This window comes from Squalius cephalus (assembly GCF_949319135.1).
Source record: "Squalius cephalus genome assembly, chromosome: 17".
In the NCBI taxonomy this organism is placed as follows: domain Eukaryota; kingdom Metazoa; phylum Chordata; class Actinopteri; order Cypriniformes; family Leuciscidae; genus Squalius; species Squalius cephalus.
The window spans coordinates 29,074,795-29,100,376 of record NC_137138.1 but is presented as its reverse complement, the minus strand read 5'-3'; the positions used below and the strand labels follow the sequence as shown (position 1 = coordinate 29,100,376).

At 44.3% G+C, this 25,582-nt stretch overlaps 1 protein-coding gene across 1 annotated transcript in view; it reads left to right on the top strand.

Annotated features, from left to right (window-relative positions):
• Window positions 1–25,582, top strand: part of gabra3 (gamma-aminobutyric acid type A receptor subunit alpha3) — a 668,187-nt gene that overhangs the window by 409,801 nt on the left and 232,804 nt on the right. The window contains exon 6 of the mRNA XM_079847030.1: window positions 10,494–10,576. Coding sequence (XP_079703156.1) covers window positions 10,494–10,576 — 83 coding nt within the window. The remainder of the gene's footprint in view (window positions 1–10,493; window positions 10,577–25,582) is intronic.

Sequence of the window (25,582 nt, the reverse complement as noted above, 5' to 3'; positions counted from 1 at the left end):
TTCTCGCGCCGGTACTGGGTCTCGAGGAGGAGCTGATCTAGACGACTCTGGGTTCGGGCCTGGTCCCTCCGGGCCTCCTCCGCTTGAAGCTTAAGCGTTGCGGCTTGCTGCTCCAGGTCGATGTTGCTCCGTTCGCTGAGCCTCGCCTGGGCGACGACATTGTGGGCGACGCTGCTGACGATCCTGGCCCCGTCTTTGTAGTTGTAGCTTTGGGTAGGATCGTGTGTTCAGTTAGTTTAACTCGGTGTCCAGTTGCGTTTGGCTCAGATGCTGCAGGTCACTGGCGTTCTTGGATAAGTGCTCCCGACGGTCCGCGGGACTGGATGCACGGGACATATTGGCTTCACTGTAGGCGAGAGAAGCACAGCACACACACAAAGAGACCAATGCAAGTTCGTTCTAAGGTTAAAGAGCTATACTCATACGGGCTATGCCGTTTATGAGAATTTTGGGCTAACTGATGCACAGTTAGACAGTTAGCGGAGCCAATTGACTTGGGTCGAAAGACCCGAACTAGAGATTTGACAGGCAGTAGCCTCGCGGGTCACGTGATGACACCGGCTGCTTGGTTTGTCGTCCTATTATTTAGCTTCCTTGGTGGCTCTCACAGGTTACTGTCTCTAGGTGAAATGAAAGAAACAAATCACAACCGAACAAAGGATAGAAAAGACTGAAGTAAAACAAAACACTAGTGATGACTAGGTCTGAACTTAAATAAACAGAATAGTAACACAGTACGTGTTCAAGAGTATAAAGAGACCTAAGCTATTACCACTGCTAGGGTTTAAGATAGGCCAACAGGTGAGTGGGGGCTATCGGGGTAGGAAACCTAGGAAGATGGTATGGCTTAGAGAAGAGATAAAGGTGGGCCAAACATCTAGACTGTACCCGGGGGAATATCTAATATTCTGTGGCTTATAGTAAGTGGAATGGGTTTTACTAAATTTAGATTAACCTGTGGTGAATTGAAGCCGCTCTGGTGGGATCCGTGGCTCAGTCAACCCCTCCGACGGTTCCCAACACTTGATCGCAGTGTTCTCGGGCAACTTCGTTTTCTCCCTGTACCCTGCTGCGCCCTCTCAGACAACTTGCGACTTTAAAACACAACCTGGCAACACCAAGGTTTCCCCGGCCAGACAATACGGCAAAATTGGGTTTTAGCCCGGAACTCTCTCGAAGAGTGGCCCACTTTAGGCCTCAGTTCGGGTTTATTGTCCCAAAATTGCTTTGTGTGTGTCGGCTGGCGCGGTTGACCTTTGGAGTGCCAAATTGCTAATGTCACAGTTGCGTGCCGCAACGATGGTACGGGATTCGGAAGTGTCCGAAACTCACAGAACGGCAAGTGTCAGTAACGCCGGTTGGGCAACCTCGCTCGCGGAAACCAACCCGAGATGACTGCAACTCCCCACAGTGCTCTAGTGAATGCCACCTATAAATACACAAAGGATAAACAAGTGAAACTTAAAGTGAATTAAGGCTAGTTTGTTTAAACCAAATGGATTAGTTATTTATGTGGCAATAAGAGTCAAAGGTTTTACTAAATAATAATAAACAAAAGGAGATTATGATAATGTTACTTATCAAAATGACCTAACCCACAAGAGAGAAGGAAAAGAATAACAGTAGATATAAAATAATAGAATAAAAATTAAAATTTAAAAATAAAATCAAAATGAAATGACAGGATGAACCCAGGAGAAGAGGCAGGCCGCAGTAGTGGGTTTTCACCACAAGGGGGCGTGCTCCCTCTATGTGCTTAACCTGGCAAACAGAGAACTTAATTCAAATCAAAAATTCAAAACTTGTTTAAATTAAAATTTAAAATAAGCATGTAAGGAAATGTAAAAATAAGAATGATATCTTATAATAATCCAGATACAATAAAGTATCAGTCCTATTTATAAAAATAATCAGGAGAGAAAGACGATATAAAAGAGTGAAAGGAGGAAAATAGTGATGCCGACTTAGTATCCACAAGGCCACACGATGGTGCTGTTTCCTCCAAGTGGATACCAGTGGGTGAATAGACAACTCAATTTAAATTTAAAATTCAAACTAGTTCAAATCAAATTTAAATGAGCATGTAAAGAAACGGAGAACTCAGAATAATATCCCATGATAATTAATGGTAACAGTGAAGTGTCATCCATAACTATAAAATAAAACAAAAGAGAAAAGTGGAAATAAACAATTCCCGACAGGATTTGAAGAGAGAGAAAAGAGAGCTGAGTGAACCGACCTAGCGGGAGGCGGCCACTAGATGGCTCACTTCCTTCTAAGTGGGCCACTCAGTGGTTGACTCGAGATACTTAGTTTACACTATTAACCAATAAAATCTAAATTCAAATCATGTTTGAACCAGAATCAAAGTAAGTGTGAACAGTCAAAGGTAGGAAAAATTGTCTAACACAAAATAATATTCGCACAAGCCAAGCTGTAAATGCGAATAATTATTTAGAGTCTAGACATCCTTTTTAATAATAACAGGGAAATAGGAAATAAAAGAGCCTGATCTGAAAACGGCCACTAGATGGCGTTGTTGCGCTCATGCAGGCGAAAATCAGAGGGGCAAAGGGTTAATTTGGGGCTGCTAAACACTTACGCCCTCTGGCGTTTAGTCAATGGAATTACACCACTTCAATGTGATTCAAACGCTAAGAGCTTTCAGCTCGCGTCACGCGCTGTTTTCTGCAACAATCACAAATTAGACAGAGGTCTCGGCGGACCTTTGGTGCTATTAATACTGCACAGGAGAGTATGGTGGGGTTTCTTTGCCGCAAATACTCAAATGTGGACAACAGGAATTTTCCGTCTGTTGCTAGACTCCCATACACACTTTATCAAAATAGCACTTATGATTTAATGTGTCGGTTTAAAAATTGGGTAGCTAATCCATTTTTTTCGACCAGCAGTTTTATCGTTTATTTTTGAATATCACTGTGGCTAACCACGAATTCAATAACGATAGCATGCATGCAAGGCCTAAATGTTTAAAAAGGAATCTCGCTTTAGAAACATATTTATTAATACCGGTAGTACGCACGTGAGAATTCTTCGTTCACAGCGATTTAAAACAAATATTAGAAATGTATCAACTGCAGAGATATTTCTTCATCTCTTAACAGGACATTTGTAATATTAAATAGGCTACTGCAGTGCATTTAACAGTGCTAAAATTGTTTAGGCATATTTTAGCAACTTGTTAACATGTAACGTTAGGCCTACTGACTTCGGCTTTTTGCCTTGGTCAGTTAGGAGTGAGTTCGCGTTTTGCGACTTATCTCACGATTTCATAATTTCATAAAATGTGTGCACAAAAATTATTAATAACCATATAAACAGATTGAAATTGAATATTGTTCATAAAACAAAGTTTGAAACGTGCCTAAAATATCTCCACCAACTGTAAGGAATATGACTTAGCTCAAATGATTATAGGGAATCAAAATTATGAATCGGGTTGATTCATCTATATTCTTACAATATTAATAAATTATTGAAGCTGAAATTTAGACCCATTCGTATACATCAATGTTCAATTACAATGAATTATAATTCAATCATTAATATACCAAAAGGTCCCTCTTTCAGATCAATTAATCAGAATAATTTTAAGGGAAATTAATGTATTAATTAAACAGTTGTTTGTCCCGCAAACTGGTCGTAAAATTAATCCCATCAACTTCTCAACAAAATTATCTCTTTCTTATAATTCGAAGAAAGCTATATTTTCTGGCCATGAAAATTACTTTCTTGTTCTTATAAAATGTAGGTTACTTAACAGTAGCGCATTTGTAAAGCGTAGCTTGATCTTCGTTTCATTGACTTGTAAAATGAACACTTATACAGAGACAATCTAGGATATAATGGGTCTTTAATAATTGGACTAATAAATTGAACTAATGAATACAAAAATACTACAGTTTACACGAGTAAATATGTATGTACAGGACACGTAAACAAAATACAAGACTAAACGAGTAACGAAAATGAGAGAGAGAGAGAGAGAGAGAGAGAGAGAGAGAGAGAGAGATCGGACAATGAGAGAGATGAGAGAAAGTGAAACTAACATGTGCGATCAAAGATCGATCACAGTTAGGCAAAGTCACAGGCAGGGTAACCTCGAGAGACAACAAGGAATCAAATCACCTTAAAAGTTCAATAAACTTATCTTGCAAAATGGTTCTCTTTGTTGCTGAAGAACGCCGAGTTCGTGCATGTGTCCTAAGAGCAGCTGCGTGTGTTTCTTTAAGAAAGCAGGGCTTGCTTCGGTGTGCGCGGCCGCGGGATTTTCAAAAGAGTCTTTTTCTTTGAGTTGAAGTTGCTTGCTGCGTTTGCTTCGCTGAGTCCGAATACGAAAATAAAGAAAAGATTAAAGAGAATAAGAGAAAACGGAGAATGCTCCCTTAAAAGGGAGCCATATGGATCTTCTCGCTGGCGAAGCGGGTTCGTAAAAGTGCTCCGGAGATTTCCTGAGTTGGTCTTTTATGGAAAATATGGGTTGACGCCTCTGTTCGCACGAACAACCAATGAACGTCCAAAGATCTGAAGCGGGAAAAGGTTCTTTGTCTCTGGGGGGCGACACCCACTCGAGGGAGTTATGGTGTTGTCTTAATACTCTAGTAAGATGATTCATATAGTAATAATCATATCATTGCAATCTATTATCGAGATTCAACTCCGTTAAGTCTCAAGATTTAAAATGATATAAAACATGTCATATGAAAGATTATGGGAATACACAAAGTTACATACTTGTATGCATCTTACAAACATTTTAAAGTTTTGATTAATACACGATAACATTGCAGATACACAAATTTGATATGGGAAAATCAAATCCTTGTTTATACATTTCTTAAGTGGTTATACATAAATGTAGGATTAACACTTTATTCCTACTCCTCTCCTGGAATCTCAGTTTGCTTGACATTCCGTTAGGGCAATAAAAACCAAGTGGGTGGGGGGAAGGCAATTTGCCAGAGAATGTTAGTGAACATTCTCTAACAAAAACACTATTGATTAAAGAATACATTTCGAAACCACATCTCTATTATAAAGCAAAACTAATCACACATGCATAATGTAATGGTATTTATATTAAAGGATATTCTATCCTAATTCAAAACACAAAGGGATGTATGTGTGTGTGTGTGTGTGTGTGTGTGTGTGTATGATGTCACGTAGCAGGAGAAAGTTTCGTTATCTCTCTGTGGTCCAGAGAGGGGAAGGGGGTTTGGAATGTCTCTGAGGTGCAATTAGTCTCGTAAAAGTCCATTTGTCGCCGACTAGCTGGAGCCGAAGCATGATTTGCACTCACGAGTTCAAAGTGCACCAGCTTTTGTATTCAGGAAGAAATGTTTTTAGCAACACAGAGTATTTGAATTTGTTAATTCAAACCAACGACGAATGATTCGATAGCCAATGTTGTTACACTTATTAACTAGTGCTTGCTACTTGACAATTCATAATAATTCATAATGAAGTCAGTCTCAGCTGTAACCTATTTGTAACCTATGTGTATGCCTAGTACATTATATAAATAATATAATGATTATCACATAATATATACATAATACATAATATACATAATATAATGATTATCAGGTGTCACATTCACCACCTTCTTCACCGTCTGTCTCTGCACTACATTACCCAGGATCCTCTTTGGCGCACCTGCAGACCTGCACTCACTCTCCCCTGAGTAATTATCATCACCACCTGCACCTTGTCATCTCACCCCTTCATATTCAGCACTCACCCTTCAGTCATGGTCTGGTCTCGTCTATACTAAGACTCACAGACTCATCTCGCTACTCACCATGATATTTACCTGTGTTATCCTCATCGTCAGCCTCAGCCCGTCTTCTCCTGCCTTCTTCAGTCCTCCGTCTATCTCCAGTCATCAGCCATCATCTACCTGCATCAGAGAGACTGTATTATCCTTCAGTTAAGTTCCAGTATCCTTCTGCTAGTTTTCAACTCACCTACTTAACACCTGGTTCCGTGCTTCTGTCTATAATAAAGATTATTGTCACTGTCATCTCGTCTGTACCTGTTCATTCCGTGACAGAAGACCAGACCGCAAAATGCAGAACCCCACGTAATCCACTATGCTCTTCCAGGACGATCGGACTCTGGAGGAGTATGTTGAGTTTTACCTAGGTCTCTTTAGGACGTAAGTTGGGGTGAAGAGGATCTAAAGCTGCAGTTTTGGAGTGGTTTCGAAGATCCTCTCGCACAGATACTGATGTTGGACTATATTCACTTAACATTCGTGGAGTTCATTGACCACACGTTGTGGGTGTGTGGTTCCTCACTCACTGTGGGAGTCGTTCAGAGTCTGTGAGCGTCATGCCCCCCGAGCCAGAGCCAAAGCCCTCTTCGCCGCTGGTCCTGCCCAGCCCAAAGCCCTCTTCGCCGCTGGTCCTGCCAAGCTCAAAGCCCCCTTCGCTGCTGGTCCCGTCCAGCCCAGAGCTTCCTTCGCCGCTGGTCCCGTCCAGCCCAGAGCTTCCTTCGCCGCTGGTCCCGTCCAGCCCAGAGCTTCCTTCACCGCTGGTCCCGTCCAGCCCAGAGCTTCCTTCGGCGCTGGTCTCGTTCAGTCCTGAATTGCCTTCGCCGCTGGTCTCGTCCAGCCCTGAATCGCCTTTGCCGCTGACCTCCTCCAACCCCGAGCCAAAACCCCTTAACTATCTCAAGAAAATTTTGGGGGGGGGCAGTACGTCCTCTAAGGGGACCATGGAGGTCGTGCCGACAGGGTCCCCTGTACCACCTGGTCCATCTGGAATGTCTGAACAGCCATCTCCGCCATGGCCGCCCGAAGGGCCGTCTCCGCCATGGCCGCCAGAAGGGTTGTCTCCGCCATGGCCGCCCGAAGGGTCGTCTTCGCCATGGCCACCAGAAGGGTCGTCTCCACCATGGCCCCCTGACCAGCTTGCTCCGCCTAGACCGCCCAAGGGATGGTCTCCTGCTCCACCATGGCCCCCTGACCAGCCTGCTCCGCCTGGACCGCCCGAGGGGTGGTCTCCTGCTTCGCCATGGCCCCCTGACCAGCCTGCTTCGCCATGGCCACCTCCTCAGCCTGCACCGCCATGGTCTCCTCGTCCTGCTCCGCCGTGGTCGGCGATACCATCCTGGAGTCTCCTGTCTGTCGTCTCCCTGTCCACCCTCTGGTCACAGACTCCAGGATGCCCACCCCCCCCCTCCCGTGTTCTGCCTTCTACGGCGCGGTTCGCGCCTACCGGGAGGGGGGAGTAATGTCACATTCACCACCTTCTTCACCGTCTGTCTCTGCACTACATTACCCAGGATCCTCTTTGGCGCACATGCACACCTGCACTCACTCTCCCCTGAGTAATTATCATCACCACCTGCACCTCGTCATCTCACCCCTTTATATTCAGCACTCACCCTTCAGTCATGATCTGGTCTCGTCTATACTAAGACTCACAGACTCATCTCGCTACTCACCATGATATTTACCTGTGTTATCCTCATCGTCAGCCTCAGCCCGTCTTCTCCTGCCTTCTTCAGTCCTCCGTCTATCTCCAGTCATCAGCCATCATCTACCTGCATCAGAGAGACTGTATTATCCTTCAGTTAAGTTCCAGTATCCTTCTGCTAGTTTTCAACTCACCTACTTAACACCTGGTTCCGTGCTTCTGTCTATAATAAAGATTATTGTTACTCTCATCTCGTCTGTACCTGTTCATTCCGTGACACACGGGAAGGAATGGCAGAAGGCATTTTGAATACTGACCTCTAACCTCGTACACTGTTTTTGTGTATTTATGTTTACAAGGTGAAACCCAGTTGTGTCGTATAATTCTAACTTTTTTTTTTTTCTTTTTTTTTTATGTATACATTTATATTTAAGAATTTCACTTAAAAGATGATGCATTCATTTAAAAAAAATAAATAAATCTTGCAAAGGTAAAACTGCCCTTGGAAAACGTGTAATCAAAGAATATAAAGTATAGTTTCATGGGCTGTATGAAATATTTATGAAGGGTAAATGTTTTCAGTTGAAGCAGGTGAACCAAATAGTATTATGAATCTGGATTATATGTCTGTATGCCCAGGGTAGAGACTTTTGAAAGCAAATCCCTGCCATTGGTCTTGTCAGGGCTGCCTCGGGAACAGGTAATGTGCTGAGGACCGTTGGGTCAATATGTTATTGAGGAGATGAGAGGCGCAGAAGCTCGGAGTGCCTGAGACCTAGCGCAAAGCGGGAGGAAAAGCCCAGGGGGACCTGCCTACCCAAGAGAGCCATGACGGTCACTGACCGTGAAACTGACAAGTGGCCAGTAAAGCAGCTGCAGCGTCGTGCATGCGCACTGATAGGCCAGCTGTGCTACGTGACCATAGGCACACATGTGCACACTGAACTAGAGCTGAAATGCTGGCTTCCTGTCACACTCTAATGACATTGTACACAAACGCTAGAGGTATGAGGAGGTATAGAAGCAAAATGGCAACAAACAGTATGTCTGAGATTTCCTCAAACCCTTGCACGTTCATACTCATGGGCTGCCATGTTTAAAACTTAAAACACTTCGAATTTAGTGACCTTTAATGTCCTCACAGACTCATCCACTCTGGCACTCAGTAGACTACTTGCAGCATTGCACAAACACATACTCTTCTCTCTGTCCTATTCTGGAAAAATATGTCACATCCTTCTGAGAGCTGTATATAAATTGTGCCTCTGGTTTCACAGCCATGGCCTTGGAGAGAGTCAAGGAGGAACAAAGCGAACTCAGACGATGTTACATCAATCTGTGGAGAGGGGAACAGAATGAATTACAGAACGACCTTTAGTTTTCCACAGATGTGAACAAGAAGCACCTCACAGTCATTAAACTGTCTGAGAAATGACTTTGATTCACCTCAATGGATCAGGCCTTGATACTCACTAATTAAAAGCTTCAGGGATCTATTTATAGGTCAATTTACCCGACTCCATACAAGCTGTCAGCTTGTGACTCAACTAATTTCAAGCAATGGCTCATGCAGTGTACAAACACAAGACTTCATCCACTAGATTACTTGGATTTTTCTTAATACTAGATTAACACTCATGCTCTGTTCGATTTTTCTTCCCTGGCATCTGTCTCAAGATGTTGTGAATTACTATCTGAGATTCTTCATTGGATTAAATGAAATACAATATATAATTGAGCATTTGATTCAGCAGTTCTTTATTGTTGACTAATCTTTGTATTTAAAGTCCAAATAAAATATAATCAGCCCTGTTTACTCGTTTACTCGCGGAGGTACTGTATGGAAATACATACGCTAACAGGCAGGTAGGACATCATATTGTACAAACATTTTATGGTCCTACGCCTTCCACAGACGAGATATATACAAATACATTTAGACCACTTAACTTAGTGATTGCTATCAGGATGTAAAGAGACTTTCAACCAGCATAAAAATGTTTCTGGAACAAACCTAGTTTACCATAAATGCTTTCAACAGTACACTAACCATATTTCAGTCAATGAAATTCGAAATGATTTTCAGTACAAGCATGAAACAAATCTGTAACACAGCCTCAAAAACAAAAGGAAGATTACTGGATCTAAATGCTAATAAAAAATGGTTTAATGGCTCAAACATGATACATATTTCATGACTTGACGATGATAACCATGGCATGAAACTTTGAAGAATAGGTACATGATACTCTCAATTTAGGAGAAAGCAAACAAACAATAATCCACCAAAAAGCAAGGATTGACACAAGGTTAAATAGTTAACTGAAACAATAATAACAAGGAACACTTGGAGCAAATTACAAAGAGCAAAATAACTACAAAGACCAAGGACAGAACTACAAATGAACATGAACACATGAATTTCAAAATAAAAGGCATGAGAGATCACAGGATCCTGACACTATTGCACATATGCATATGAACTGGATTTTGTTATTGATAATATTTAATAGCAAATGAAAGCAAGACTTGACACTGTACAGACCTAGAGGGTGAACCTGACCATCATCCTCCTCATTCCAGTCAAAAAGCCTCCTCAAATGTGGAAGCCAGTGCTGTTTCACTATACAATTTTTGCCCAGATCTTTATATAAAGGTGGATATATAAGTATGTCCAACTTTATGAGAGTATACTTGCTTCAGCGATACTATAGAGATATCGCAACTCCTTGATATCGCAACTCCTTATCGCAAGATATCGCAACTCCTTATAGCAAAATGTAAACTATATTATCGCCCAACTCTAATTTACTAAATGTGACTATACGGCATGATGATTTTAAGATTTTTTCAAACATTAATATCCTATTTCTAGTCAGAAACACCCACTTTCAATGATAGTCAATTCCCGATGGATCAAGACAAGTCCTGCCATACATTAGTTCTTGTTTCACTCCGAAATACATCACATTACAAAAGTAAAATAAGTTGAAATTACTGTTTAATGCTGACTTTAAAGCTCTCTCTATGTGTCTGTTCCTCTCTACATAGATTAACCATCCATGCTGAGTGCCCCATGCATTTGGAAGATTTTCCTATGGATGCCCATGCCTGCCCACTGAAGTTCGGAAGCTGTAAGTGATCTCTGTCATTGTCATTTAATTTTTCTAGATTAGCGTTTCTCAATGGGGGCGTTCAAAGAAAAAACGAACAACGTCAGAAATAGAATCTGTTTACTGTCGCAGTCTACATTTCATACAATAAGCCTGTAAACGGCACTTGGACTTAATTTATCCAACTATAATAGTTTTATCAAGCTGTAAATTAATATGCAGTACTTCTAAGTGTAAATTATAAGTGTAAATTTTAAACAACTTGCCATTAATGGCAACTTCGGGTTCTGCATGGTTTTGCGGAGTGCTTTGTAGTCAATTCACATCCGATTTTTAAGTGACGCAATTCAATTCATTTAATTTTAGATATTTCACCTTTGTTAATAAATAAATTAATAATTAATAATAAAAAATAAAAAAAATCAAGTTTTCAACCAATTTATGTAAGACCGGGAAACTACCACTTCACATTGTCCAATGAAATTTGAGCTTGTTGTGCCATATCACGATTGGTTGGTGTATAATTTGTGACAAACGGTCATTGATTAATTCTGTAATATTTTTAAAATATGTAATGTTTCTTAAGTCGTCACCTTTATTTATATAGCGCTTAATACAATACAGATTGTTTCAAAGCAGCTTTACAGTCATAAACAGGAAAAAGGAGGTATTTCTGCTGTTGTTCAGCTGAAGTCAATTCAGCGTTGATTCAGATCCATTGTAAAGATCATCAATTATTAAATGAGTTCCTTTCATCTATAAAGCAGTTCTGATGAAGTCATCGTCCAGCTCAGTTCAGTTCACATACAACAGTGTCAGTACAGTCAGATCAATAATATTGCTGAATAATGTCCCCAACGAAGCAAGCCAGAGGCTTTATTTTTAAATGAATCAACACACTAGCAATCACAGAGAGAGCCATATATCTGGGGCCTGTACCATGAAGCCGGATCAGGTGGCTAGCCAGCTATGTTTCAGCTTAGTTTCCGCCAACCCTGGGTTTTAGGTACTATGAAAGTAGCTCGGCTTTAATCTCTGTTCGTTGCCATGGTATCTTACGCTGCACGGCTAACCTGCTCCGGGGCAGGTTATGTTCTGGATTCGAGATCTCAGACTGAAGTTTGACCAATCAGCTGAGAGCAAAGAAACATATAGGTGACGTAACTTATTCCCAGTGTCTGTTGCAATGACTTCACCTTTTCTTCCAAATCCGGTGGACATCTCAGCGCAAATTGTTTGACGAGCACTTTGTAGAGAAAGAGTTTTTAGCCAGACAAAATCCCCTTGCCTTAACTGATAGTTACTTGTATGAAAGATACAGATTTTCCGCGGAAGGAATGTCTTATCTTTGCGAACTTCTTGAGCCGCACATAAAGAATTTAACACGTCGAATTCATGCACTTACTGTACCGCAAATATTGCGTTGCGGTTTTTTTTTGTTTGTTTTTTTGCACATTCTTGCACGGTGGGTGACGCACAGAAGCTGGGGGAAAACATATGTTTGTCGAACCATTCGCAAGGTGGTCCTCGCTCTGCAGGAGTAGCCTACATGAAAAGTTTCATTAATAGTGTTCCCCGGACATTTATCGACCATGTCCATAAAAGAGGGCTTTTATAAAATTGCCAGTAAGATATATTGATAGGGTGATATCACATGAACACTTTTTTTTTTAAGCAAATTTCACAAGTGTACTATACAATATAATACATGTTAAGAATTATTTTGAATGTTTTTTTTATTATTCTTCTGTTAATCTTATGATAGGATTCCCAAGTCATTGCAACATGTATGCAGTCTATTGCTCCAATCTCCACTGCTCTAGGGGAACATGAGGCAGATTATGTTAATAGGAAGTCCTATCACAGCCATAATGTTCAGGTAGAGATGATGTGAATATGTGAGATGATTATTTTCTGTGAGATGAATCTTTAAATTAATAGTAACATTAACAGATATAACAATGATTTACTAAACATTTCATCTGCAGACGACTTGTGGTCATGATCAAGTTTGGATGCCAAATGGCCTGGCTCCAGTGCTTGTCTCACAAATTTTCCGTGAGTCTGTGTTGTGTCAGCACTTTGAGGAAAGCAAGTTAAATTTGGTACAATACAAAACACTGTTAACTTGAACTGAGATAAAAACCTACACAATAACCCCCTATCATGACCCTCAGACAGGGCCACAGCACCGCTTCAGTGTGGCCCTCAGTAAAACCAGAGTGAAGATAGAGATGACCTTTGGCCTCCTAAAGGCACGTTTCAACTGTGTTCGGCGCTTCAGAGTCACCAGAGCGGGCATCACAGATAGTGGCTGCATGTGCCATTCTGCACAATATAGCCACCAGTAGAACGGAGCGAGAAACACCACAAAACCAGCTTCTCCCCGATGAAACTGACCCGATTACACTTGACCACCCAGCTGGTGCAGATGTAGATGCAATCACCATACAATATTACACTTAATAAAAGCACATTGAAACTGCAGATAGGTCTCAAACTGTTTTATTGGTTTTGTGGGATGGGAGGGAGAAAGAGAGCAAGAGAAAGTTGCATTAATAAATATTCATACTAAAGTGTTACTTGGTTAAATAAGTTATACTATATATACAGTGAGGAAAATAAGTATTTGAACACCCTGCTATTTTGCAAGTTCTCCCACTTAGAAATCATGGAGGGGTCTGAAATTGTCATCGTAGGTGCATGTCCACTGTGAGAGACATAATCTAAAGAAAAAAATCCAGAAATCACAATGTATGATTTTTTAACTATTTATTTGTATGATACAGCTGCAAATAAGTATTTGAACACCTGAGAAAATCAATGTTAATATTTGGTACAGTAGCCTTTGTTTGCAATTACAGAGGTCAAACGTTTCCTGTAGTTTTTCACCAGGTTTGCACACACTGCAGGAGGGATTTTGGCCCACTCCTCCACACAGATCAGTCAGGTTTCTGGGCTGTCGCTGAGAAACACGGAGTTTGAGCTCCCTCCAAAGATTCTCTATTGGGTTTAGGTCTGGAGACTGGCTAGGCCACGCCAGAACCTTGATATGCTTCTTACAGAGCCACTCCTTGGTTATCCTGGCTGTGTGCTTCGGGTCATTGTCATGTTGGAAGACCCAGCCTCGACCCATCTTCAATGCTCTAACTGAGGGAAGGAGGTTGTTCCCCAAAATCTCGCAATACATGGCCCCGGTCATCCTCTCCTTAATACAGTGCAGTCGCCCTGTCCCAAGTGCAGAAAAACACCCCCAAAGCATGATGCTACCACCCCCATGCTTCACAGTAGGGATGGTGTTCTTGGGATGGTACTCATCATTCTTCTTCCTCCAAACACGTTTAGTGGAATTATGACCAAAAAGTTCTATTTTGGTCTCATCTGACCACATGACTTTCTCCCATGACTCCTCTGGATCATCCAAATGGTCATTGGCAAACTTAAGACGGGCCTTGACATGTGCTGGTTTAAGCAGGGGAACCTTCCGTGCCATGCATGATTTCAAACCATGACGTCTTAGTGTATTACCAACAGTAACCTTGGAAACGGTGGTCCCAGCTCTTTTCAGGTCATTGACCAGCTCCTCCCGTGTAGTTCTGGGCTGATTTCTCACCTTTCTTAGGATCATTGAGACCCCACGAGGTGAGATCTTGCATGGAGCCCCAGTCCGAGGGAGATTGACAGTCATGTTTAGCTTCTTCCATTTTCTAATGATTGCTCCAACAGTGGACCTTTTTTCACCAAGCTGCTTGGCAATTTCCCCGTAGCCCTTTCCAGCCTTGTGGAGGTGTACACTTTTGTCTCTAGTGTCTTTGGACAGCTCTTTGGTCTTGGCCATGTTAGTAGTTGGATTCTTACTGATTGTATGGGGTGGACAGGTGTCTTTATGCAGCTAACAACCTCAAACAGGTGCATCTAATTTAGGATAATAAATGGAGTGGAGGTGGACATTTTAAAGGCAGACTAACAGGTCTTTGAGGGTCAGAATTATAGCTGATAGACAGGTGTTCAAATACTTATTTGCAGCTGTATCATACAAATAAATAGTTAAAAAAGCATATATTGTGATTTCTGGATTTTTTTTTTTAGATTATGTCACTCACAGTGGACATGCACCTACGATGACAATTTCAGACCCCTCCATGATTTCCAAGTGGGAGAACTTGCAAAATAGCAGGGTGTTCAAATACTTATTTTCCTCACTGTATATACATACTGAGATCAGTTTTATCCAGCTGTTTGATTTTGTTTGGAGCCTCCTCAGCTCACAGTCAGCTCCTTTAGTGTGCAGTCTAGTTCAAGACTCCTTTAGTGTGCAGTCTAGTTCAAGTCTCCTTTAGTGTGCAGTCTAGTTCAAGTCTCCTTTAGTGTGCAGTCTAGTTCAAGACTTCTTTTGTACAGGGCCCTGACTGAGTCTGTTTCCACCTGAAACATAATTCCACCACAAACATGATCATTACAAGTTTTCTGGAGGCTCATCAAATCACAAAAAGTTCCTTGACTTCCTACAAACACAGGACTGACTGTAATTTATGTCAAGGGTTTTAAATCCTTACACATTTCTTCTGAAGCCCATTGAGGTAGAGGCCTCAGTTTCTGGGGCAGGTTGTGAAAAATCCTACAATAAAAGAGATGTGTAAGGGCCAGTCCCTTTTTTATGCCACACATTCAAATGTTTGCCATAATAAAAAGCCCAGTGCATTCACATCAGCAACTGTCTGAGCACACAGACAGAGTGTCTTCATTTCCTCCACCCTAATAAATAAAAATAGGCCAATGTAAAGCATAAAGCAGGTTATGTTTGGTGTTCTGTCTGCTGCATACTGACCTCTGTGTGGGAGACTGTGTGTATGTGTGCTGGCTTCAACAGGGACACTGTATTTCCCTCTGCAGAACATACAGTCAGCCATATTTAAAACTTAAAAAAAGTAGTAATGTATTGCACACCCAGTGTTACTTGCTTAGAGGAGCCAGCACCAGGGTCAGACTGTACAGCACCTGTAATCCCATCCATAATCGTCCGTCCCTTATTGCTACTCAGAGCCAACTCCTCCGCCACAGTGTATTCTGGTTCCCCTTCGAGGGAACTCGCACTGCGTCGTCGTCGTGACGACACTAGGGGAACGCCCCCAGCGTAGCGCATCTGAAGTATGAATGAAATCTGTCCAATCCTGATTGGTGCTGCGTCATGACGTAGTAGATGACGGCATAACCGGAAGATACAAAGGGACGCCGGCACAAACACATGTTAGCTTTTTGCTCTTCAGCTGAAGCGCTCTGTGTTTTGTCAGTCCTATTTATTGTTGTCTGTCATATTATCCAAGTCACAAGCATTTAAAATGAGCGAGCAGTTTAAGAGGTGTGTGCATCCGTGTCCGCGCTATATTTCGGGCTCGGACACACACCAGCTGTGTGTGTATTGTCTCGGCGTGCAGCACGCTAGGGCGGCTCTCGAGGGAGCCACTTGCAGCGAGTGTGAGAAGCTGCCGCTGAGAACGTTGCACTCACGGCTCGCTGTGTTTGACCAGCACGGCCAGGCTCGCGAGCCTCGCGGTTCTGGACCCGCTGTTGCCGAGGCAGAGCGGCGTCGCAGATCGTGGGGCTCACAAATGGATCTATCAGCGGGACATGGGACTGCTACGGCATCTTCCCAGTCCTCGTCTGAAGATTCAGACGTTCTCCCGCCCCGTGTGGAAGCCCGCGAGGCGGCTTCTTCCCGCGAGGCGGAGGACCAGATGTTACAATTGTCTGGCTCTGAGGAGTCAGATGATTTAAACATCGAGGCGGTTGATGCGGCGTTAGAATGTACACAAACGCCAACGCACGCACCCGCCCAAGAGGAGCTTGTGGAGGTTTTGACGCGCGCTGTGGCCAAGCTTAATATCGATTGGCCGCAGGAGGAACCTCAAATCCTGCCGCCCAGTAAGCTGGATGAGAGGTTCTTCAAGCGCAGATCTCAACCTCCACGCCGGGGTCTTCCTTTTTTCCCTGACTTACACAATGAGTTGTGTAAGTCGTGGGACAAACCATTCTCAGCCAGGCTCTCTAATCCCCCAGTTCTCGATTTTGCCAATGTTTTGGGGGCGGCTGAGTCTGGTTATGGGAGATTGCCTCGGGTAGAGGAGGCTCTCGCGAGCTATCTCTCTCCTGAGGCCGCATCGTCCCTTAAGGCCCCGGTACTGCCCACTAAGCCATGTCGAGACACATCAGCGCTGGTGGGCAGGGCTTATATGGCGGCTGGGCGGGCTGGTGGATGTTTGCACACGATGGCAGTGTTCTAAGCCTACCAGGCCGACCTCCTTAAGGAGCTGGATGAAGGCCAGGGGCCATCTCCAGAGGATATTCTGGAGCTTAGGAAGGCCACCGATTTGTCTCTCCGCATCACCAAGGAGACGGCCCGTGCCATCGGCCGCTCCATGGCTGGTTTGGTGTGTGTGGAGAGACATTTATGGCTGAATTTATCGGGGATGAAAGAGAGAGAAAAACATTTTCTCTTGGATTCCCCGATCTCGCCTTCAGGCCTTTTCGGTGGCGCGGTGGATACCGTTGTTGGAAGGTTTCAGGAGGTGAGAAAGCAGTCGGCGGCCTTCCAGCAATACCTCCCCCGTCGCTCCAGCTCCTCTAGGAAGGCTGCCTCTAAGGGGCAGCCTCAGCCGTCTGCCAGCTCCTCGCACCGACAGGTGCAAAAAGAGAGTGTTGCATCCCGCGCCCCTCCTGAGGGAGCCTGGCAAAGGAGGCGACGCTCTCGAGGTAAGCCTTCGGAGCCTAAGGTTGATCTAAGGACCATCCTTCAGGCGAAGAAGGCTTCCTCTAAGCGGTCCTAGTTGAGGCCGGACCGCTGAGAGCTGTCCCCCCCGGGAGGGAGCGATTGAGGTCGCCTCCTTCTCGGAGCTCTCGGGGAATCAGTGCTGTGCTCCTGCCGTCCAGTACGCTTCGGGCCACACTGATTTCCCGCGTACGCACGCCGCTCCAGCCACCTCTAAAAAGACCTGTGGCTGGGCAGCGAACGCGTTCGCACACCGAAAATCATTCTCGACTGCTCCCTGCCGGTCAGCCGCTTCAGGGGGTCGGGAACGAGTCTCGGTTGACACCCGAGGCCAGCCTCGAGAGGCTGGTTCCCTTAGTAGATTATCTCGGCGCATGGTCATGCCTTCCGAATATATCTGCATGGGCCCTGCGTACTGTAGAGCTGGGTTACAGACTGCAGTTCAGCTCCCCTCCCCCGAAGTTCAACGGGGTGGTCTGGACTGTGGTCGGCCCAGAGCAGGTTCGGGTTATGGAACAAGAAGTTCAAACCCTGTTGGTAAAAGAGGCCATAGAACGTGTTCCTCTGCCACACAGGGAGTCCGGGTTCTACAGCCGGTACTTCATAGTTCCCAAGAAGGATGGGGGGTTGCGTCCAATAATAGATCTCAGGCACTTGAATCGTTCTCTGAGGAGATTCAGGTTCAAGATGCTCACTATTCCAGCCATCGTGAGTCAGATCCAGTTCGAGGACTGGTTCGTCACGATAGATCTAAAGGACGCATACTTCCATGTCTCCATCCTTCCATGTCACAGGAAGTTCCTGAGGTTCGCTTTCGGGGGCGAAGCGTACCAATATCGGGTTCTTCCCTTTGGCCTAGCTCTTTCCCCTCGCACCTTCACCAAGTGCATGGATGCAGCGCTGGCTCCAATGAGACTCCAGGGCATTCGTGTACTCAATTACATCGACGACTGGCTAATATTAGCCAAGTCGTACGATATGGCAGTTCGGCATCGAGATGTCGTTCTGGCCCATATCAGGTGCTTGGGGCTGAGACTCAACACAAAGAAAAGCGTGTTGACGCCCTCCCAGAGGACTATGTTCCTGGGAGTGGTATGGGACTCCACGACGATGCGGGCACAAATGTCTCCTGCTCGGGTGGGTTCCATACAGGCGATGGTCTCCAGAGCGAAGCTAGGCCACAACCTCACTGTGAAGCAGTTTCAAAGACTGCTGGGGCAAATGGCAGCAGCGTCCAGCGTCATACCTTTTGGCCTGCTACACATGAGACCCCTACAGTGGTGGTTGAGAACCAAGGGGTTTTCCCCAAGGGGAAATCCATTCCGTATGATCAGAGTAACGCGCAGATGCCTTCGTTCTCTCGTCATATGGAGGAAACCTTGGTTCCTGTCCCAGGGACCAGTGCTGGGAGCATCATGTTGCCGGAAAACCGTTTCAACAGATGCCTCCCTCACTGGTTGGGGCGCGGTCATGGACGGCCGCTTTGCGAGAGGTCTGTGGGAGACCCGGCATTCTTCCTGGCACATCAACTGCCTGGAAATGCTGGCGGTCTACAAAGCTCTGAGGAGCTTTTTCCCGGACCTCCGCGGCCACCATGTCCTGATACGCTCGGACAACACTTCTGTAGTCGCGTATCTGAATCATCAGGGGGGTCTGAGGTCGCGCCCTCTATGCAGACTGGCACACCAGATCCTTCTGTGGTCCCAGGGGAAACTGTCGTCTCTCAGAGCGATGTACGTCCCCGGGGACCAAAATCAGGGAGCAGACGTCCTGTCGAGGCAGGGGCTGAGGCCCGGGGAGTGGCGACTCCACCCAGAGGTGGTGGAAGCCATGTGCGTGAGATTCGGCCCAGTGGAAGTGGATCTTTTCGCGTCTCAAGAGACGTCCCACTGTCCACTGTGGTTCTCTCTCAGGCATCCAGCTCCGCTGGGGCTGGACGCCATGATGCAGACGTGGCCGAGGCTGCGTCTGTACGCATTTCCCCCGATCGCTCTGCTCCCGGGAGTCTTGGAGCGGGTCCGCCGAGAGGGGATCAGTCTACTTTTAGTAGCACCCCGCTGGCCGACCAGAGTTTGGTTCTCGGACATTATAGCACTGCTAGACGGCCTTCCGTGGCAGGTCCCTCTGAGGAGGGATCTGCTGTCGCAGGCAGGGGGCACAATATTTCACCCCCGGCCAGAGCTGTGGAACCTCTGGGTCTGGCCCCTGAGGGGGCTCGGTACCTAGAGGCTGGCCTGTCAGCAGATGTTGTCGAGACTTTACTCAGCTCTAGGGCTCCCTCTACCAGGAGACTGTACAGCCTGAAGTGGAATGTGTTTTCCACTTGGTGTAGAGAGCGTGAGGTGGACCCAGTTAACTGCCCAGTGGCTTCAGTGCTGGAGTTCCTCCAAGATCGTTTCTCCGCCGGTCTTACCCCGTCCACACTTAAGGTGTATGTGGCTGCCATTGGGGCTTTCCACTCGCCTGTAGGTGATGGGTCTTTGGGGAAGCACCATCTGGTTGTACGTTTCCTCCGTGGGGCTCGGAGGATGAGGCCTGCGGCTCGTTCCAGAGTCCCAACCTGGGACCTGGCAGTGGTACTTGAGGGGTTGGCTGAGGCCCCCTTCGAGCCACTGGAGTCGGCTGAGGCAAAGAACCTGACCCTTAAGGTGGCCTTTCTCCTAGCTATCACTTCTCTGAGGAGAGTGGGGGATCTCCAGGCCTTGGCTATAACGCCAACTTGCCTGGAGTTTGCCCCTGGCGGAGTTAAGGCCATCTTACATCCTAGACCGGGCTATGTGCCCAAGGTGCCATCTAATGTGGCACGGTCAGTGGTTCTTCAGGCCTTCCATCCTCCACCTCACGGGACGGCGGAAGAGGGAAGACTTCACCTGCTCTGCCCAGTCAGAGCCCTGAGAGTGTACCTTGAGAGGTCTTCTCAGTGGAGGAAGTCAGACCAGTTGTTGGTGTGCTTTGGTTCACCCAAGAAAGGGCTGCCTGCATCCAAACAGACAATCAGTAATTGGATTGTCCAGGCTATAGCCACGGCTTATCAGGTGCGCAATCTGCCTTCACCTATGGCCGTGAGGGCTCATTCTACCAGGAGCATGGCCTCTTCGGTAGCCCTCCTTTCTGGAGCTTCGCTTCAGGATATTTGCGAAGCGGCTGGGTGGGCCACTCCGCACACCTTCATACGATTTTACAGTCTGCAACTCCCTGTGACGCCTGGCGCCAGAGTGCTCGCGTCCTAAGTGTGCCTGGTCTCCCAGCTTCACACTGGGGCGGGCGTGATTATGGTGTGGCATAGTGGGTATTATGTTCCCCTAGTGTCGTCACGACGACGACGCAGTGCGAGTTCCCTCGAAGGGGAACGTCTCGGGTTACGACTGTAACCCTTGTTCCCCGAGAAGGGAACGAGACACTGCGTCTCGTCGCCACACCTATCACGGGCAGAGCGCTTGCTTCATCGCAAAGGAGCTAACATGTGTTTGTGCCGGCGTCCCTTTGTATCTTCCGGTTATGCCGTCATCTACTACGTCATGACGCAGCACCAATCAGGATTGGACAGATTTCATTCATACTTCAGATGCGCTACGCTGGGGGCGTTCCCCTAGTGTCGTCACGACGACGACGCAGTGTCTCGTTCCCTTCTCGGGGAACAAGGGTTACAGTCGTAACCCGAGACGTTTTCTGAATTTAATTCTTTATTTCTGTTTTCTGCAAACAAGTGTTTGTGATAAAATGTTCACAAAAGTAATAAAAGGTTGTGGTAAATACTCACCACTTTGAATTATATTTTTATATTTTGTCTTTATCTGCTGCCAAGAACATTTGGAGTTGGGGTTGCATCTAAAAATCAATGAATATTCATTTTTCTTAGTACCGGTACATGCACATTTTTATATATTATAAAAATAGGCTATAGGCTATATTACACGTATAGGCTACACATACATACATAATTTTACATAAATATAGAACGTATTTGTTTAACTTACACATTAACAATCAGCAATCTTTCTCCAACAGTCTTCTCTTTGGCCGCATAGACCGTATTGTTTCGAGCTTGAAATACATATTTAAATTCATCGTAATTATGAATGATTATCTCTTGCTCCTCCGCGGAAAAATCGCGACCCGCGATTGGTTGTTCAGTGTCGACGTCACTCTTTTATGTGCACGCGCGCGTGGAGTAATCATAGCTTGAGGATCAAAGCCTGAGTTGACAGAGAAAGTTGATGAGCTGCATCATGGTACCAATAAAGCCTGATTGCATCGGTTTGGTTTTGTCAACTCAAAACTTATCCTGTAACCCCGAGTTTGTTCAGCTACCTTCATGGTACAGGCCCCTGGTCTGCAGTTCTCAATCTCTTTTGTAAACAGACTGTGTGGTCACAGTTATGAATATGCAACTACTGACGTGTTATGGCAACGGAGTCTCAGACTGTCTGATGGCAGATACGTGAAGTAAACAGGCATTTTTCTGACTTTTGAGCCATTCGTTACTGTTTTGTACATGTTGTCATATTAAATAGAGCTTGAGTGATCGATTGGAATTAGAAGAGTAGTTCAGGTAGACCACTGATCACTGATATCAGCTGACGCTCAGGTCAGGTCATTTAAAAAAATAAATAATAATAATAATTAAAGAGCGCGTTAGTAATATGTGCCTATCTGGTCCACAACGCACGTACACTTATTAAAGGAGAATGCATTTTTTTGTAAATTTGGAGTGCTGTCAGTACAGAGAACAACGACAAAAATCGGTGTTGCCTACACCATGTTATCCTCTTTTTAAAATTTGCACCCTGTTGACTTAAATGGGGCAAGTTTTAAACCTGCTTTTAGCCTCTTAACATCCTTGATGTGTCATTACAAGTGCCCAGCCATTGTGAGTGATTCCTTCAGAGTGAACGCGGTGCATCTGACTGCAGTAGATGTAAAAGATATGAATAAAAATGATGTTAATTCAGCCAGCGCTCATACCTGTATTTACATCCTGTTTTCGGTCGAAGTCCACAGTAGTCGATTGTCGAGTTCACGTGCATATGTTTAGTACCTATGATCATGCGCGTGAACTCGACAATCGACTACTGTGCTCATGAACGCAATAGGTTAAAAAGTGTCACAATGAGATGATATTATTCTATTCACCCTTCAACCATCGAACATTAAAAGGAAATTTTTAATTTTAAAAAAGTGTAAAAGCATCAACAAGGTACTTTCAACAGACCAAATAACCACAAAAGCGCGAGTCTTTCCACAGCAATAACGGATGGGTTAAATATCACTGTAGTAATATACTGTATATCTGTATTATGTAACATATGTTGCCTTAATCAAAAATGTTCTTTAACTTCAGCATAACGTGATACTATTTCAAAGTGATTTCCGTCATTTTGACAGATTATAAATTGCATTTACTTGTGAAAACAAACCTGGAATGGGACGTGAGGATTTGTGGAGAATAACGAGAGATTCTTTGTGCATTCCAGTGAATTATTAAAGGGATGGTAAGTGAGATTCCAATCCGAAGGGAGCGAACATGTTCAGTTCGAAGGGCACTGCGCACGGCATAGGGAATAAGGGAACATCAATACATCACTTCACAGGAAGTGGAGAGCGATGATCACCCAACTGTCATTTCACGCACCACGTCATCACCAGTCAGAACGGTCATAACTAATGATGGAGGAGTTTACGTATGCGTGTAATGCCGCGTTCCAGGGAACCTGTAACCCGTGTTTTTCCAACTCGTAACTGGGAGTACATCGTTCCAGGCAACCTGTAACCCGTGTTTTTCCAACCTTATACCCGTGAAAGTGCACTGGAACGGCAGTAAAACCCGTAACTTCCCACCCGTGAACTCATACTAGATCGATGTACTCCCAGTTACGAGTTGGAAAAACACGGGTTACAGGTTGGCTGGAACGCGGCATAAGTATTCATACATTTCGCCATTGTTACACAAATGACAGTATTTTTAACGGTTATTGTTGTGAATATACTATTTTTGATGATTATAATTTACCTCAGTGAATGCAGCCAGCTTAGCTAGTTTGTGAAGTAAAGTGATTTTATTTTAGGTAGTTGTAAAATAGTGCAATATAATTGTAAATATATAATATAATAATAAAAATGTAAATATTAATGTAGTCCTATATATATTTATGTTATATCATAATCTGCGCGACCCCCGTCGTTGACTTTCTTTGATGACGTTTGCAGGGCGTTTCAAATGAGCGGTTATTGTCAGTGAAGTCCACTTCAACTGATATACCCTGCTCAGGGAGTTGGGGAGCAGTGAACACTGCGTATGGACCCTGTCGAATGGAACGCACCTTAGATGTGTAAAAACAAGTGGAAAGCGCGGGCTCGCTGCTGTCTCCTTTCCACAAACGCTTGCTCTCCCGTGGCGTCTGTCGTTGCTATGCAACCATGAACTGCGCTCTCCATGATGACAAGGAAGTATCAGCAAAAGATTAATTGATTTCTAGCCCTTGCATTAGCTTTACTACTAGATATATTTATGGAGATGAAAAATAATAAGGCTATGATCAGCTGTTCGGCCGAGCATTCAATGTTGTTATGCTGCAAGCTGATCAGTTGGTTCGTTGCTGCCGCACTCTATCACTCGCACACCATAAAGAGCTAATTGTTTTTTAATGTTTCAATTTCGTGATTAAAATGACATAATTTGGAAGCGGATAATTTCTTCACAAACAGCTAATTATGACTCAGTGTTAGAATGCTGCACCTACACTCGATAGTGTGAATAAGATCAGCGCAATGCAAACCACTGCATTGACAGCGTGAAACAGATGATCTGTCTACGGCCAGGACTCAGCGGAAGACAGAAAATGCCGGTCCAGCGCTGATTGAGGAATTAAATTCGAAAATAAAAGACAGTTTGACATCTTTTTTCTCGCATCTGTGAATTTATTTTTTAATAATTTGTTCTGAGATGAAGCGAATATATTTGTGCGGGAATTTCTCGCACTATAAAAGCTAACCTTGCGGGAATGGTTTAAATTATGCGCGATCCCCACATTCCCACACCGAAATTCAAGCCCTGAAATGGCAGCGGGATGTGTAACTCATATGGCACATATGTCATATAAAGTTAGGCAAGGCCAAACAGCGTTATCCATGTTGTTGCGATTGCATCGCTAGAGTAAGCTAATAGTGAAACTGATAGCGTTTTTCATTTAATTACAATATGAGAACTGACGGTAGGCTATAAAAATCAGCGTTTCTGTGTAGGTGATGACAACCATCTTGACAGCAGCAATCAAAGCATCGCTAATTACGGTAGACCTTAATTTGAGATAGTAAATTTGTTCCTAATCAAAGGGAACACTCAACCACAGAACAGCTGAGTGAGTTTTGTATTGGCTTATTGGATACAGTAAATGAAGACTGTCAACTTCTTTTCAATAGGCTACTATTTCATCACCCAAAACACTCCCACTCTCTGCTGTATATTCATAACCAAATATTTCAAAACCAACAACCAAGCTACATAAACAATGCCATTGACACTAGTCTACATTGCAGACATGTCTCTTAATGCACATAACTTTTCACCTTTTTGCACAATCTTGAAAAAAGTACTATTGTTGAAATTCTCAGATCAAGCAAACTTCAACGCACCCTTATCCACTACCTGCTAACGTTAGTGCACTGCACCCGAGCAAGCACACTTTGCAGTTCCTCCGGAAATGCATTTTTCTAGTTACAATATGAGGACTGACGGTAGGCTATAAAAATCAGCGTTTCTGTGTAGGTGATGACAACCATCTTGACAGCAGCAATCAAAGCATCGCTTATTACAGTAGACCTTAATTTGAGATAGTAAATTTGTTCCTAATCAAAGGGAACACTCAACCACAGAACAGCTGGGTGAGTTTTGTATTGGCTTATTGGATACAGTAAATGAAGACTGTCAACTTCTTTTCAATAGGCTACTATTTCACACAGCACACTTCACAGTTCCTCCGGAAATGCATTCTAGTTTACGAGATACAACCTTGGATCCATTAGCACCTGCACTAAGCCATTTGGCTGATATGTGACCCTGGACTACAAAACCAGTCACATGGGTCAATTTTTTGAAATTGAGAAGTATACATCATCTGAAAACTGAATAAATAAGCTTTCCATTGATGTATGGTTTGTTAGGATTGGACAATATTTGGCCGAAATACAACTATTTGAAAATCTGGAATCTGAGGGTGCAAAAAAATCTAAACATTGAGAAAATCTACTTAAAAGTTCTACAT